The sequence below is a fragment of the Nicotiana tabacum genome, chromosome 8 (genome assembly GCF_000715075.1).
Source record: "Nicotiana tabacum cultivar K326 chromosome 8, ASM71507v2, whole genome shotgun sequence".
NCBI classification, from domain to species: Eukaryota; Viridiplantae; Streptophyta; class Magnoliopsida; order Solanales; family Solanaceae; genus Nicotiana; species Nicotiana tabacum.
In genome coordinates, this window is record NC_134087.1 from 38788514 (window position 1) to 38802686 (window position 14173).

Genomic DNA, 14173 nt, shown 5'->3' on the forward strand with positions numbered 1-14173 from the left:
TTTATTGAACGATATTTTAGTTTTATTTTCACTCACGTTATCGATAAACTATTTCATACATTTCATATAACAAGCCAACTAACCTTTTATAGCAGTTCCTAGTGTTTAGATTGTTCCACATTTTTTTTTTTGATAAGATAATATTGTTACACAAATTTTATGGAGTATATTTATTCTTCAAATTTTCTAAATTAAAAATTTAATATGTAAGTTCTTGATTTCTTTTTTTGTTCGAAATAAAATTTTATATTTTTAGGGCGTTAAACCAGAAAGCAACTACAATATTTAGTGAAATAAATCTGGAAAATAATGCATTACACAAATAATAAATAGGTGTCCTTTTCTCAATTTGTAGTAAAATTATAAAAGAATAAATGGATAAGGCTTTATCATAAGTTTTATATGATAAATTTAACCCGTTTCCTAAGTTAATTTAATGTAAGCTACTGAATTATTCAAGTACTTGGGATATTACCAACTCTTTGCCAACTAGTGCAACAGAGCCGTTTTATGAGCCGGGAGCTAAGCACAATTCTATGAATCAAATATAGAGAATAGGAACAGTTAAATAAAATGATTTAATTTAGTAATTAGTAAAATTCATAAATACTTAGGAGTAATATTTAGTGGAAAGATAACAATAACCATAACAATAACCTAACCATAAAAGTAAACACAAGGCACTTGGCATTTCAAAAAAAGGGAAATAAAGAGACAAAATGCGACGCTTCTCAAACTTCGATTGGCGGACTTGATGTTCCAAATTAAAGCAAATCCAATAACTCCCGATAATTCCGACCTCAATCTCTCAGCGGGATTCTCCCCTACTTTTATTTTCCAACAACGAAAGCCCTCCATAAATTCAACGCTTTAAATTTACACCATTTATCTCCCCAAAACAAAAAATAAAAAATAAAAAATTTATTTTCTACTCATAAAAATTCACTCATTTCTTTAGGGTTTCACAAGATCCTTTCCCTCTTCTCTTTGTGCAATACGCGGAGCAATTGATTTTGTTTCTTTCTGATAAACGCTAATTCTAGGGTTTGATGGTGTGAAGAGTTATTGTAAGTTTAAATCTGTATTGATTTTTCTAGGAGATCTTGAAGAAAAAACGATGTCGGCTTCAGATAAAGAGCTGGAAGAACAACTTGCGGAAGCTGGGAATAAGCTTCTTCAGCCTCCTTCTTCACTTGACGAACTCATCACCTTGCTTGACGTAAGCCTTTTTCTTATTTTCTTATTCGCTTCTGTATAATTATTGCATTTTAATTTTCTTACATGGTGTCTTTGTTGCCTATTTGGTATATCTTAATATGCTGCCGTTGATGGTATTTTTCTTTGAATGTTCTATCAAGGATATAACTTTGCTATCTTGAAGGTATTCTGGTTCTTGCTCTATAATATCCAGCACTTGAACACTCTTATCAGCTTTTCTTTTTTGATTGGTAAAGTAACTGTTATCAACACGCACACAAGGGAGTAACCTAATTGTCAATGAAGTGGGAGGAGACCTATGGGGTCTAAGGTTAAAATCCTAGCGGCTGCAAGAATCACTAGGTGATTCTTCCCCTGTCTAAGACTTGGTGGGCAGACTTACTCAATACATGTGCGAGTGGCCTGGACACCATCGGCATTACAAAATTGAGAAGCGTTAATGAATTAGGCCACCTTTTGTTGGGCGACTTTCCCTAGCGAGTTTTTTTTTTTTTGGTCAAACCAGTGAAAGTTTATATACATGGATTTGTGTTTGAACAATTTTATTAATCAATTGTTGCCTTATTTTTAGAGTAACTATGGACGGTGCATCTTCATGTGCCCGGTTACAGTGACAAACAGTGACAATTGTTTCAAAATTTGGAACCATGGGTTTCCTGTGGAACACCCACCCTTGATAACTTGCTGATGAGGGTTGCATGTTCTGTTGATACAAATGGGAGCTATTAAGGACATGCCAAACTATGTCTTTAGATTATTCTTTAGAAGATTTGGTTTGTGAGTTTTTATGCTGCCATAATTCTCGTAGGAAAATGCATAAAACCTTTAGCCTGTGCGACTAAAAATGGTGCTAACTAACCTTCATCACTTCATGAATGTGTGTGTCTGTGTGAACCTTTGAGGGTGCTCTAATGCAAAATCTCTGGGGAAGAGAATCAAGTTGTCTCGTGTTTCTTTCTCTCCTTCTTTAGGTGAGTCATTGAATTTTTGCTAGAGAGATTAACTTTTAAAACTTTTCTGGAAGTCATCCCCCATAGTAGTATGGTGAGGTTATGTGGAGAACTGGAGATTAAGAAATGCCAGAGTTTTTGAAAGCAAATAGGAGAATGTACTTAATCGTAAGTACAAGTGTATATTTTTGTTTAATTTTTGATGTAACAAGATTCACAGCAAATGTTTTAGAGCCGGAGGCTTTTGTTGACTTCCTAGGTTCTTTACACTCACTGATTTTTTTTGGATGTACTCTTTCCCAGCATTAAGGATATTTCTTTCATTGCCTGCCAAAAAAGGTTATGTAGAACTTGTTCTCTTCGAAAAGCACCAAGAAAAATCTTAATGTTATTGCTCATCTTGATCAATTTCCGTGAGAACTACTTTCGGTAATTCTGGTTACTGTACTTGGCTAATCTTAATATACTTTTGGTTTTTTCTGCTTTAAGCAAGTAGAATCTTCCCTGTCAAAGGTGGAGCAATCACCGGCTAAATCAATGCATGATGCACTTTCTCCATTAATGAAGGCTTTGGTTGCAAATGACCTCCTGAGGCATTCTGATCTTGATGTGAAGGTCGCAGTTGCTTCTTGTATAAGTGAGATAACTAGGATTACTGCACCAGATGCTCCATATGATGATGAGAAAATGAAAGTATGTGAAGTTTGATTTCTCCTAGTTCTTTATTATATATCAGCCCTCCAATAACATTCCACTTGGTTGATACAGGATGTCTTTCAATTAATTGTATCATCCTTTGAGAATTTACATGACCAGTTCAGCAGATCATATAATAAGAGGGTGTTGATCCTTGAGACAGTGGCCAAGGTCAGGTCATGCGTTGTCATGTTGGATCTAGAATGTGATAAGCTCATTACTGAGATGTTTCAGCACTTCCTTAAAGCTATAAGGTATTGCCATATATCTTAATCTTTCAACAGTAATTTTGTTTCTGTAATGTTTGGTTACTGATTCATGATGTGCCGCCGCTGCTTCTTCTTCTTCTTCTTCTTTAGCAGAAGTCTTTGATACCAGTGAATGTTCTCGGACTTGTGTTTTTTTGAGAATATGTCTGAAGTTATAATTGCCCACATTCCATCAAAGTGTGTGATTTTAGATTCATGGGATTGTGAGCTTCTCATCATTTGGGTGCCTATACTGGTGTGTCAGCAGGATTAGTGTGATTGTTAGAGAGCAGGAATGAGGAAATCTATTGGCTACTTATTTTGAATATCATTATCTAATTTGATCAACTTTTAGGAGTGACATTGGAAATGATTTTCCCTAGAGCTTCTCATCATTTGGGTGCCTATACTGGGGTGTCAGCAGGATTAGTGTGATTGTTAGAGAGCAGGAATGAGGATATCTATTGGCTACTTATTTTGAATATCATTATCTAATTTGATCAACTTTTAGGAGTGATATTGGAAATGATTTTCCCTGGTTGTTAAAGATATTTTATTTCTTTAGCCGAGGGTCTATCGAAAACAATCTCTTTGCCCTTCCAGGGTAGGGGTAAGACTGCGTACATCCTACCCTCCCAGACCCCACTTGTGGGTAAGACTGGGTTGTTGTTATTGTTGTTAAAGATATTTTATTGATATGTGACATGACATAATCACATAGTTGTTTGGAGATATTTAGCTGGTGATTGGCCAGCAAAAATTCAGAAGCTTTGCAAAAAAAATTTGGGTTAAAACTTTCCTGCGGCACTTTGGTAGTTTTCTTTTTGAAATGGAAAAACTTCTGGAACAGTGGAAAGAACAATTATTTTTTCTTTCTTCCTGATAACATTAAAAAGCTTATCAAAGACTTGTTCAGAAAATACTCCAAGCATGCTCTTGATAACTATTTATAAAAGTAGCAAGATGGTAGGTTTTGCATCTAAGATGGTATTTAGATGCACGGGTTGTCTATCAACAGTGTACATCTAATCTCTGGAACATTACCCTTCTGTCAGTACACTCAACTGTGCTCCATGTTAAAGCTCAGAGTAGTTTTCTTTTGGAATGGTTGTACGCATGTAATGAATTACTCGCAGCAGTAATATAACTGGATAATGTCGTTTAAACTTATCAAATAAATGGATAATGTTGATTATGCAATCTTGTGGCCTCTGTTTTCTCCCCCATGTGAGGCACTCAACTTTTCTTATTTTTTTTGTATGCTAATTCCTATTGAATATGTTTCAGCTTATAGTAGTGACTGTTCATTCATTGCCTTCCACTTTCAGAGAGGATCACCCAGAAAATATCTTCTCATCCATGGCAACTATCATGACTCTTGTGCTGGAAGAAAGTGAAGAGGTACCCCTTGAGTTGCTCACCCCTCTATTGGCTAGTGTTAAAAAGGACAATGAGGTATGTTGTGGTCGAAGAGATGATATATTTTATGTTATTCCTCTTGAGTTCTCTGTAGTCTTGCTACAATGCTAAATTTAATAAGTTTCTCTCAGGAGGTGACACCAATTGCTAAAAGGTTGGGGGAGAAAGTATTTGCAAACTGTGCAGAGAAGCTTAAACCTTACTTGACACAAGCAGTAGAATCATTGCACATCTCTTTGGATGAGTACAATAAAATTGTTACTTCAGTGTGTGAAGGGACTCTTCCAGCTGTTGATCATATCAATGACAGTGTACCAAAGGAACAATTGGTTAGTCAACTTTTATTTCTAAGTTATTCTGTATCTGAACTTTTGCTGCTGAACTATTGCTGTACAGATTAACATGAAGTCTAACTTCACCTTTACATTTTCCCGCATAATCTAGGGAGTCTAAGACAATAATCTTTCTCGTGTTTAAGTTGTGGGTTTAGTTAATATCTGCTGGCCTGATGTCGTGTTGATGTCGTGTTGATGTCCACAAAGTTAAAAGGTCCCTTTCTTATTCCTGTTGAAAACCTGATATGCATTCGTTGTTCCTCAAGGCTTAGATATGATAAGGGCCTGTAAGTTTGAGTTTCTTTTTCTAACAGTACATACTTGTTTTTCTTCCCTTGCTTCAGTTTGGCAAAGTATTTGATTTTGTAATTGAATTAGAGGGAGCAAAAAAGCGCCTTGAAGGAGAGTTTCTGCCTGTAATGTATTTGCCCAGTGAGATGATAAAGCAAATACATTGTCCTTTCTTTAAAAACATTTTTAGCATGTATAAATCATAGCAATAAAAAAGATCAACTCTTTTTTAACATGATCTATGCATGTGTGGAGAGTAACTATTGTTGGAAAGTATAGCTCTCTTGATGTAGCTTTAACTAGTTAATTCTAAATGCAAATTTTCATTTGTCAGTGCTTGTGTCTGTTGACTGATGCGGTAACTGCTGAAATTCTGCTGTTTCATTGGGAAGATATCTATCTATTTCGCCTTGAGAGGGATAGTTACTTATGCATGGCTCTTGGAAAGAGTCAAGGCTGCAAATCATGTTTCTCTCTTCTCTTTCAGTCATATTGACAATGTAATCAATTCACTTGTACGGTGATAGTACATTTGGTGCTATATCTACTTTAAATTATATCTGCTCGTCTAAAAGAAAATCTACTTCCTTGTTCTTTCCATGTTGACCTGTCACATATCAGGAATTGAATTCATTATTTCCTTTTTTCTTTTTCCGATGTTGATTCTGATCTACTATTGTTGCAAATTTTTTGCCTGAGTAACTGCTTGAAGGTCTGTTATTTATAACTGCTAACAATGTAAGTACCCTTATGCCGCCTCCTGAAGTTTTGATATTGATGATCTGTATTGATGTGTTTTCAAGGCTGCTGAGGGCAAGTTGGCTGATCTTCCAGAGGCTGCTCCGGCAACTCAGGTGTGAGACTTTGAATAACTTTGATAAATGTTTTTTTTTCCAAAATTCTTGTCATAAATTTATTGTATATTGCCTCTGGATCATATAATTTAGGGTGATGGGAGCAAAGTGGCTACAGCATCTTCAGATGAGGCAGGCCAGGCATGTGGTTTGGATATTATCTAGGTGTTTGGACACATATTAATATTTGCAAATAATGAAATATTAATTGCAAATGAATGCGTCTTTTGCAATTTTGTCCATTATTTCAACTTTACTTAAAATAGAGAGTTTGAAGTTGAAAATCCTGTTTGAGGAGTATTTCCAATGAAATAATTGTTCACTCACAAAATTTCAACTCTTTTCTCAAGAGAAATTCATGTCCAAACACAGTGAACAACTCCAAATACTCTTTTTCAACTTCAACTTCAAATGCTTATTTTTTCACCTTCAACCAAATGTTGCCCTAATGGGTCCTTAGTTTTTTTTTTGTGTTGGTAAATCGGTGAATATGACCCTTTTGAGTCAGTAATGTCTTTAATATTTGTAATGGATGGTGTGGGATAGAACATGTTAGCACCATAATATTCTTATGGTGTGAAAACATTGTTGGCTGGCTGTTATTACAAGGTATTTATTTGGTAACTTTCTTGTTTGATCAGATGGCTGAGAGCATAAGAGAAGAAGCACGTTCAGAAGATATTGACCCCACGGTGAATAGATCTCCCAAATCAATCATAAGTAATGGCGTTAGTCAGGAGAATGTGGGATCGCCTGCTGAAGCAGAACTGTTAGCAAATGCTGGAGATAATGATGAGTCGGATCTGCAAGATGCTGCTAAGACACCATCCAAATCTGAGTCTGATGATTTAAGGGCTGGAAAGTCTACAAATTCAGAATCCAAGTCAGAACAAACTGCTAAGAAAAGAGGAAGAAGGACAAACTCTTCAAACTCAGCAGAATCTTCTCACCAAGCTCCTGATGATAGTGAAAAAGAAGCTGAGAAGCTTCCAGATCATCAGAATAATCAAAACAAAAATGACCAAAGTTCAGCTTCTGAAGATCCAGCGGTTGAGCAGTCTAACTCTTTGGAGGAGCCGGAAACTACTCTTCAGGATTCCGCACCCAAAGAATCTGAGGGGGAAGCTGTTAATGTTGCTCCTTCGTCCACTGTTCCGAGCCTTCCTGATGAGAGTGCACCGAAGAAAGATGGTCGGCAAAAAGAGGACAGCTTAAATCAAGAAGAGTGTGTGTCTGAGAAGGAATCTGAAGCTACAAGTGACTTGGAGGTTAAACAGGTGAGGCGCCCTTCGAAGAAAGCTCCTGCAGAGCCCTCGCATAAGGAGAATGAAGGTGGATCGACCAGCGATGTGGAGGCGAAAAAGCAGAAGAAATCGGGTAAGAAGATTGATACCAAGAATAAGAATCAGGTTGGTCCATCTGTGAGAAATAAAGAAGATAGCAAAAAGCGTGGACGTGGAAAAGCTAGTCCGGTAAAAGAACTCCCTCAATCCTCTATTTAATATGATGTCGGAGTAATTTATCTTCTCTTTATGTAACTTTATTTCTCTGTTGGATTTATCAATATCTCTTCATGTCTGTCTAATAAGTTGTCAATTTTAACTGTGCAGGAGACAGCGCCTCCACAAGAGTCACCTGATGACTCTGCTAAACATGAATGTAATGAAGAGGATATTCCCAAGACGAGTGCAAAGAAAAAACCTTCGTCAGGCAAGGGCGGGGTAAGCATTTTACATTTTTGTTTTCTTGTTATTATGAACATTTATATCTAGATAATAATGTTACATGCCATGCTCTATTTTACAAATATGGATTTTGTCCTGTTTGTACAGTTCTTACAACCGAGCCTGTTAGACTTGCCATGACCCTCCATGCCTGTCTCATGTTGTTGTTTTGTTTTGCAGGAGAGAGTACCTTCGCCAGAGTCTCCGGATAACTCTGCTAAGCATGAAAATAACGAAGAGGAAACACCCAGGACAAGTGCAAAGAGAAAGCAGCGTTCTTCAGGCAAGGACAAGGTAAGCATTTTAAATCATTGTTCATGTTTTTTAGTCCTTTCTTATTTTGTGGTTTTCTATAGTACTAATGTTCTGTGCTATGTTTTTTCTATTTTGCAAATGTAAATTGTGTTTTTATGCTGCAATTCTTCCAACCGATTTTTGTAATGTGTCGATAGTGGTTAGCAAGTAGTATAGAAGCCATTTGTTGCCACCTGTTAAGTGCTTGTATACACAGACACACATTTTGCTTGTTCTTTAAAATAGCTGCTTGTTCCAAAACCTAACATTTGTGTTAGGAAACAACATAAGCCAAATGCAAATGTCACCTTAATCTTGCTGAATGTGTAAATATATATTTTTTTGCTCTTATGTTTCCCCTTTCGTCAGGGGACTACTGCCTTTCTTTCTCCAACTGTCCCCTCTTCTGTGTTGCTGACATTTGTTGGCACTCATTTCTGATTGCTTGTTTTTAATTGAATTCCCTTGGGAAGACGGTTATCGTATGTCAGGGTTTTATCTTGACATACTGCCTTATTCTAGATTAAATTCATTTAGCTTCTACAATACTCCTGTGTGATTAACAAGTTGTTTACAGATTAATACCTAACCACACTGCCACTGTACTGCTTTTACTTGTCAGGTAAGCGGGACTGTGCAACATGGTGAGAGCTTGGTTGGTAAAAAAATCAAAGTTTGGTGGCCATTGGATAAAGAGTAAGTGTTTATCTTACTTTATTATGCTGCTGCCTGACATGTTTTTCCTGTCCAGCATGTTTTTCCCCTCATAACTGACCCTGACAGTTGGGAATTACTATCATATTGAGTTCGCTGAAATTTCTGAGTAATTTCTCCAGTTCTATTTTATCTTGAATCTTTTTATCTGCATTAGTATATATTACATCTTATTTTACTTATTAAAAAAGGTATATGTTACATCTGAGAAATGATATTATGCCATTGGTCTGCGTTTTGGGAAATGAAGATGCAAGTATTGGGATACCTCAAGATATGTATTAGAATTTATGCTAATATTCCTTTGTTGTCACAGATTTTATGAAGGTGTTGTTGAGAAGTTTGATTCTGCCAAAAAGAAGTACAGAGTGAGTGCAGTTTGTTTTCTGCTGCGTAAAATTGAATTGTTTCATTTGCACTAAGCCTTCTATATTTGAATGATAATTTCTTATTAGGTTGCCTACACTGATGGAGATGTAGAAATCATAAATCTCACAGAGGAACGCTGGAAGTTAGTAGAAGATGATCCAATGTCAGAAGGGGTTAGTTACTGGCTGTAATTTGCATTTGTTATGATTTTGTTTCTCTTTGATACATTTGTATGTTCCTCTGTTGACAGGAACAAATAGCAAGTGCTGATGCAGCTTCCGAAAGGTAAGCATAGCCATTTATCACCTTATTCTTATTTGGTTTTCAAGGCATTTATTCACACCTGAAGCTATAATACTGACCAGGGTAGAGCTAGGAGCATCCTAATTGTCCACCTTATTCTTATATCTTATTTGGTTTTCAAGGCATTTATTCATGCCTGAAGCTATAATTACTGACCAGGGTAGAGCTAGGAGCATCCTAATGTCCATTTTTCTGGAACCCTTCTGCATTTTCTATTTAAGATTGTCCTTCAACTGTCTCTTTACCACTATAACTACTTACAAATACATCTTAACTGAAGAAAACGATAAAAGATTCTCATTGCTGTTTTATTATTTTATATTTCTTTGAACCTTTGTTGCTAAAAGGGTTAAAGATCTTTGGCCAAGTCTATCACTTCAGCTTTTGCTGATTCATGATGTGTTTCTTAATCAAGTTGTTTGATTAGTATGGAATACGAAGCTAGCTTACAATCCATTTTTACTGTATTCTATATGATGAGAAGCGATGAGATTTTGTCTACAGGAGGGATGTCTACCTTTTCTTTCGAAACCTTTTAGTTGCTTGGTTGACCTACTTTGGAAATTTGTTAAAGGTTGCTGATTTCAAGTCTTATTGAGCACATGGTTAGCTAGTACTCCCTCTGTTCCAGTTTATGTGAACCTATTTCCTTTTTGGTCCGTTCCAAAAAGAATGACCCCTTTCTAAATTTGGTAACAAATTTAGCTTAAACTTACAATTCTACCCTTAATGAGAAGCTTTTATAACCACACAAATACGCTAGGCCCCTTTTTGACTTGTTTAGGATCACAAATTCCAATAGTCTTCATTTTTTCTTAAACTTCGTGCCCAGTCAAACAGGTTCACATAAATTGGAACCGAGTGAGTATTAAGTTGTTTTATTTTAGCTTGTGTCTATATGGTTTGGCCTGGTTTATGCAAGTTCTTGATTTCCTTGTTCTATTTGCAGCTATTCTGCTTTTTTAGTAACTGAAAAAAGTGGTAGGTATGATGATAGGGCTGGTTGTGATTTTCCCCCATGGGATTTCTTCTTCTTACTGTAGGATGAGCAAAGTGAGACCATACTCATTTTGATGTCTGTACTCATTGCGCTATTGTATTTGTGAATGATTATGTTTCGGGAAATGTCATATTCATTCTTTTGTCTGCTTCCTTCCCTGATTCTGGCCTTCATTGATCTTGCTACACGGATAGGGCGATATGAAAAGCTGAATGTATGACCTATGCTTAAAAGAATTTAAAACCTAAATAATTAAATGATAATTAGCTTTTTTCCTTCTCAATCACTATATATTACAATTTTTTTAATGTTTCCACCTGGTGTCCGTTGCCCGTTTTGGGACGCGACTAACCCGGATTCGTGCCGGGAATTCCCACTTTGGGACGTAAAGCGCTCCCTACCAAAGGAAACTCCGTACTTAGCGCTTGAACCTGAGATCTCATGGGTAAGGATAGGAAAGTATTTACCTCATGGCTAAGGATAGGGGCAAGTATTTACCCCTCCATAAACTTTTGGTGTTAATCTTCTATAAAAATGATCTTTTCTTCGTATTCTAGCAGTATGACAATTCTTTGTGTTTCTTTGACTCTGCTTTCACTATGCCAGGCAGAAGAAGAAAAAACCTAGAAATGCTGAATCATCAGCGAAGCATGAAAGAGTGGAGGCTTCACCTAAAAGGTTGTATAATCTCCTTAACCGTGTGCTTGTGTGATGTGTTAGTATGTTGTTGGGAAGCCTAACAGTTTCAGTGGTGGGTCTCTTTTTGCAGCAAGTCAAAAGACATGACAACAAAATCTGGACAGAAATCCAAGGATGATGGTAAGCTTAAGCACAACTTAAAAGATGGCACCTCAAAATCTGGCGGGAGAACTGACGATACAACCAGCAGTAAATCTAGGGCCCAATCTAAAAAGAGCAGTGGCAAATCTGTTGATGATACTGAAAAGCCATCTGCTCGGTCTAAAGATGTTAGCAGTGGTACTCCTAAATCCAAGTCCAAGCAAGATACCCTGTCAGCGACTGCCAACAAGTCCAAGCAAGAAACAGTTACAGCTGCTGTCAAGTCCAAAAATAAAACCCCTCAAAGTGGTGGCAAGCCCAGTGCCAATGGCATGGAGAAGCTAAAATCTAGCTCGTCGAAGGTTAAAGGAAGTGGGAACGAGAAGGAAAAAGCAACTAATTTGGCAAAAGACCCTGATAGCAGCTCTAAGGGAAAATTCTCTAGCGCGTCGAAGGATCGAGAAAGTGAGGCAAAGAGTGGAAAGAAGCGTGGGAGAGGAAAGAACTGATTATTTGATGCACATATGTAATAGTGGAGCTGCTCTGTTCGTGCCTATGCTACATTCTTGGACCTGTTACAGCTCACTGAAGAGGCTATAGAGCCTAAGTATGCCTTGTGTGCTATTTGCTGTCTGGCACAATCTGGTGTCACAGCTTGCAAATGTGTCTTAGGTTCTTAGTTATGTTGGTACGAGGTTTCTGCGTAGTCTGTCAGTTAAGCATATGGGTAGCTGTAATTGGTTAGTTATTATCATTTTGGTTGCTAGTTGTATTCACCCCTATTATTTTTAACCCTGTAGCTTAGGAATTAGATACCCTGTTGGTGAGAAGTTTATGGATGTGTAAGCTGGATGATAAATTACTACGTTTTGTCCTCGCAGCTGGTAATCCAAATCGGGCTTTAATGACTGTAAGTTGTTACTTAACTTATACTGGGTTTGCTTGCTTCATTTGGAGGTGGCAAATTAGATAAATTGGGCCTTAGGCAGGTCAACCTATTGTGGGGTAGAGCCTGTCGTGCGATCATCCTTTTGTCCTTGTCAGAGTTGTGATTTTGGTATGTCTTTGATGCTTGAGGGGAGTCAATTCTCATAACACGTCTGTACTATTTCCCAGAATGAACATCTTTGACGCATGTGTTTCTTTTAAAAAAATTCACACAAACCCAAAGAAACTAATGTAGCGTTGAAATTTTGGTGCTTCATAACTAAAAAAGATATTCTTTTTTCGTTTGAAAAAAGAGAACAATTTCTACAATATGAAAATAAAGTACTTATTTGTTGAAATGAAAGAAATTACTTTTTCTATATCATGAAAAGAAAATACTCATTTTGTTGAAATGAAAGAAATTACTTTTTCTATATCATGAAAAGAAAATACTCATTTTGTTGAAATGAAAGAAAATACCTTTTTCTAAATCATGAAAAGAAAATACTCTTTTTGTTGCAATAAAAGAAAATACTTTTTACTACATTTTGTTGAGGTGAAAGAAAATACTTTTTAATATATTTTTTCTACATCATGAAAAGAAAGTATTTTTTTTTGTTAAAATTAAACAAACACTTTTTTATATCGTGAAAAGAACATACTCATTTGTCAAAGTGAAAAAAAATACTCTATCTATAACATGAGAAGAAAATTATTCAAATTTAAAATCTCAAAAGATATGGATATTTCACTTGTTAAATATTGAAGAAAGCTAATACATTATTAATAATTTCATAACTAAAAGTATAAAGATTTAAACTCTAAGGCAGATAATTTTTTTCAAGATTGATGGAAAAACTTAGTAATTGTAGCTTGTTTAGTAGATTTCATTCTCTTACTAGCGACATGACGCTTAAATTGGCGAAGATTCGTGTCCAAATTTTCAGCAAAAATGTATCCAATAGCTTTCACTTGAAGACAATCTAAGAGCTTAACAATTAAATTTTCTTTCTAAATATTTTTTGGAATTTTTCCAATGGAAAAGGCATCATGTGCAAATCTTCAAATCTTATATCTTATGCAAGATGGAAATTTTGTTTAATATAGAAGATTGCGTGCATATTTTTAGAATTATTATTAGTAATATTAAATTTTTTATATGGTTGTTATAGAGTGATAATTTAAAAAAAAGCGTTCTGCTATAAATATGGATGTTGCTGTTATAGGTAAAAAGCTAATATAGAGAGAGAATATTACTAAAAAAATTGATTTTGAGGAAAAATTGACTTTTATAGTGAATGAATATTATATAGGGATGTTGTCTAACTTATATTTGCAGCTAAGTTAATCAAAAGAGAATTTCGTCCGAAGGTTATGTACTATGTAATCCATATCTTAAAACTCGTCAAAATTTGTAAGCTCCATGTACTACTAGAAGAAACAAGCGATAAGCAGGGGCGGCTCAACCAAATTGGTGGTCTCAAGCAAAATTTATTAAGAGGCCTTAAGCTTTTTTGAAGCCAAAAAAATAAAATATAATGATTGTCACATATGTACTTTTATTTAAAGTAAATTTTCTAGTTTTTGGATGCAAAGTTATTATAAGTTTTTACAATCGATTCTCTTTATATATATTTTTTTTCAGTTGACAATTTATCCAATTCATCTAATTTTACTTAATGCATTGATTAAATCGCTCCTTTTTTGAGATTGTATTGAAGTTCAATTTTTCACCTATTATTTTTTTGTGTGTTTTGAGTAACCTGATTTATATTTTTTAGTCGACACGTCTGAATTCTAATATTCGATAAAAAGTAATATGCACCTATAAGTAAAATTTACCATAGGTAAATTTAATTATAAGATAATAGAAAGTTAAAATAATATAACCTGATTTTAAAAATTAATAACTTGATATCACTACAAGATTTCACTGCTTCAGTTTGCTTGTTGCAGTGCCTGAAAACTTTAAGATAAAGAAAAGAAATTCACAATTTTGAAAGAATATTGATATTAGAATGAAAATTTTCAACTGTCACCATCAATCACAT

The 14173-nt window shown here is 35.4% G+C and overlaps 1 protein-coding gene across 2 annotated transcripts; it reads left to right on the forward strand.

Annotated features, from left to right (window-relative positions):
* The first annotated feature begins 744 nt into the window (after nt 1–744).
* Nucleotides 745–12103, forward strand: LOC107822283 (sister chromatid cohesion protein PDS5 homolog C). Of its 2 annotated transcripts, XM_016648815.2 has the most exons (16): nt 745–1219; nt 2658–2861; nt 2937–3118; nt 4441–4567; nt 4663–4860; nt 5961–6011; nt 6105–6152; nt 6653–7483; nt 7622–7732; nt 7916–8029; nt 8652–8725; nt 9060–9111; nt 9199–9285; nt 9363–9397; nt 11022–11093; nt 11185–12103. In XM_016648815.2, exons 1-16 carry the CDS (start codon nt 1118–1120, stop codon nt 11702–11704), a joined length of 2808 nt encoding a protein of 935 aa, XP_016504301.2. In that variant the 5' UTR covers nt 745–1117; the 3' UTR covers nt 11705–12103. The 2 variants fall into 2 exon arrangements, with proteins under 2 accessions (XP_016504301.2, XP_016504302.2); XM_016648816.2 differs by lacking the exon at nt 6105–6152 and having other exon boundaries at nt 797–1219.
* The last annotated feature ends 2070 nt before the right edge of the window (nt 12104–14173 follow it).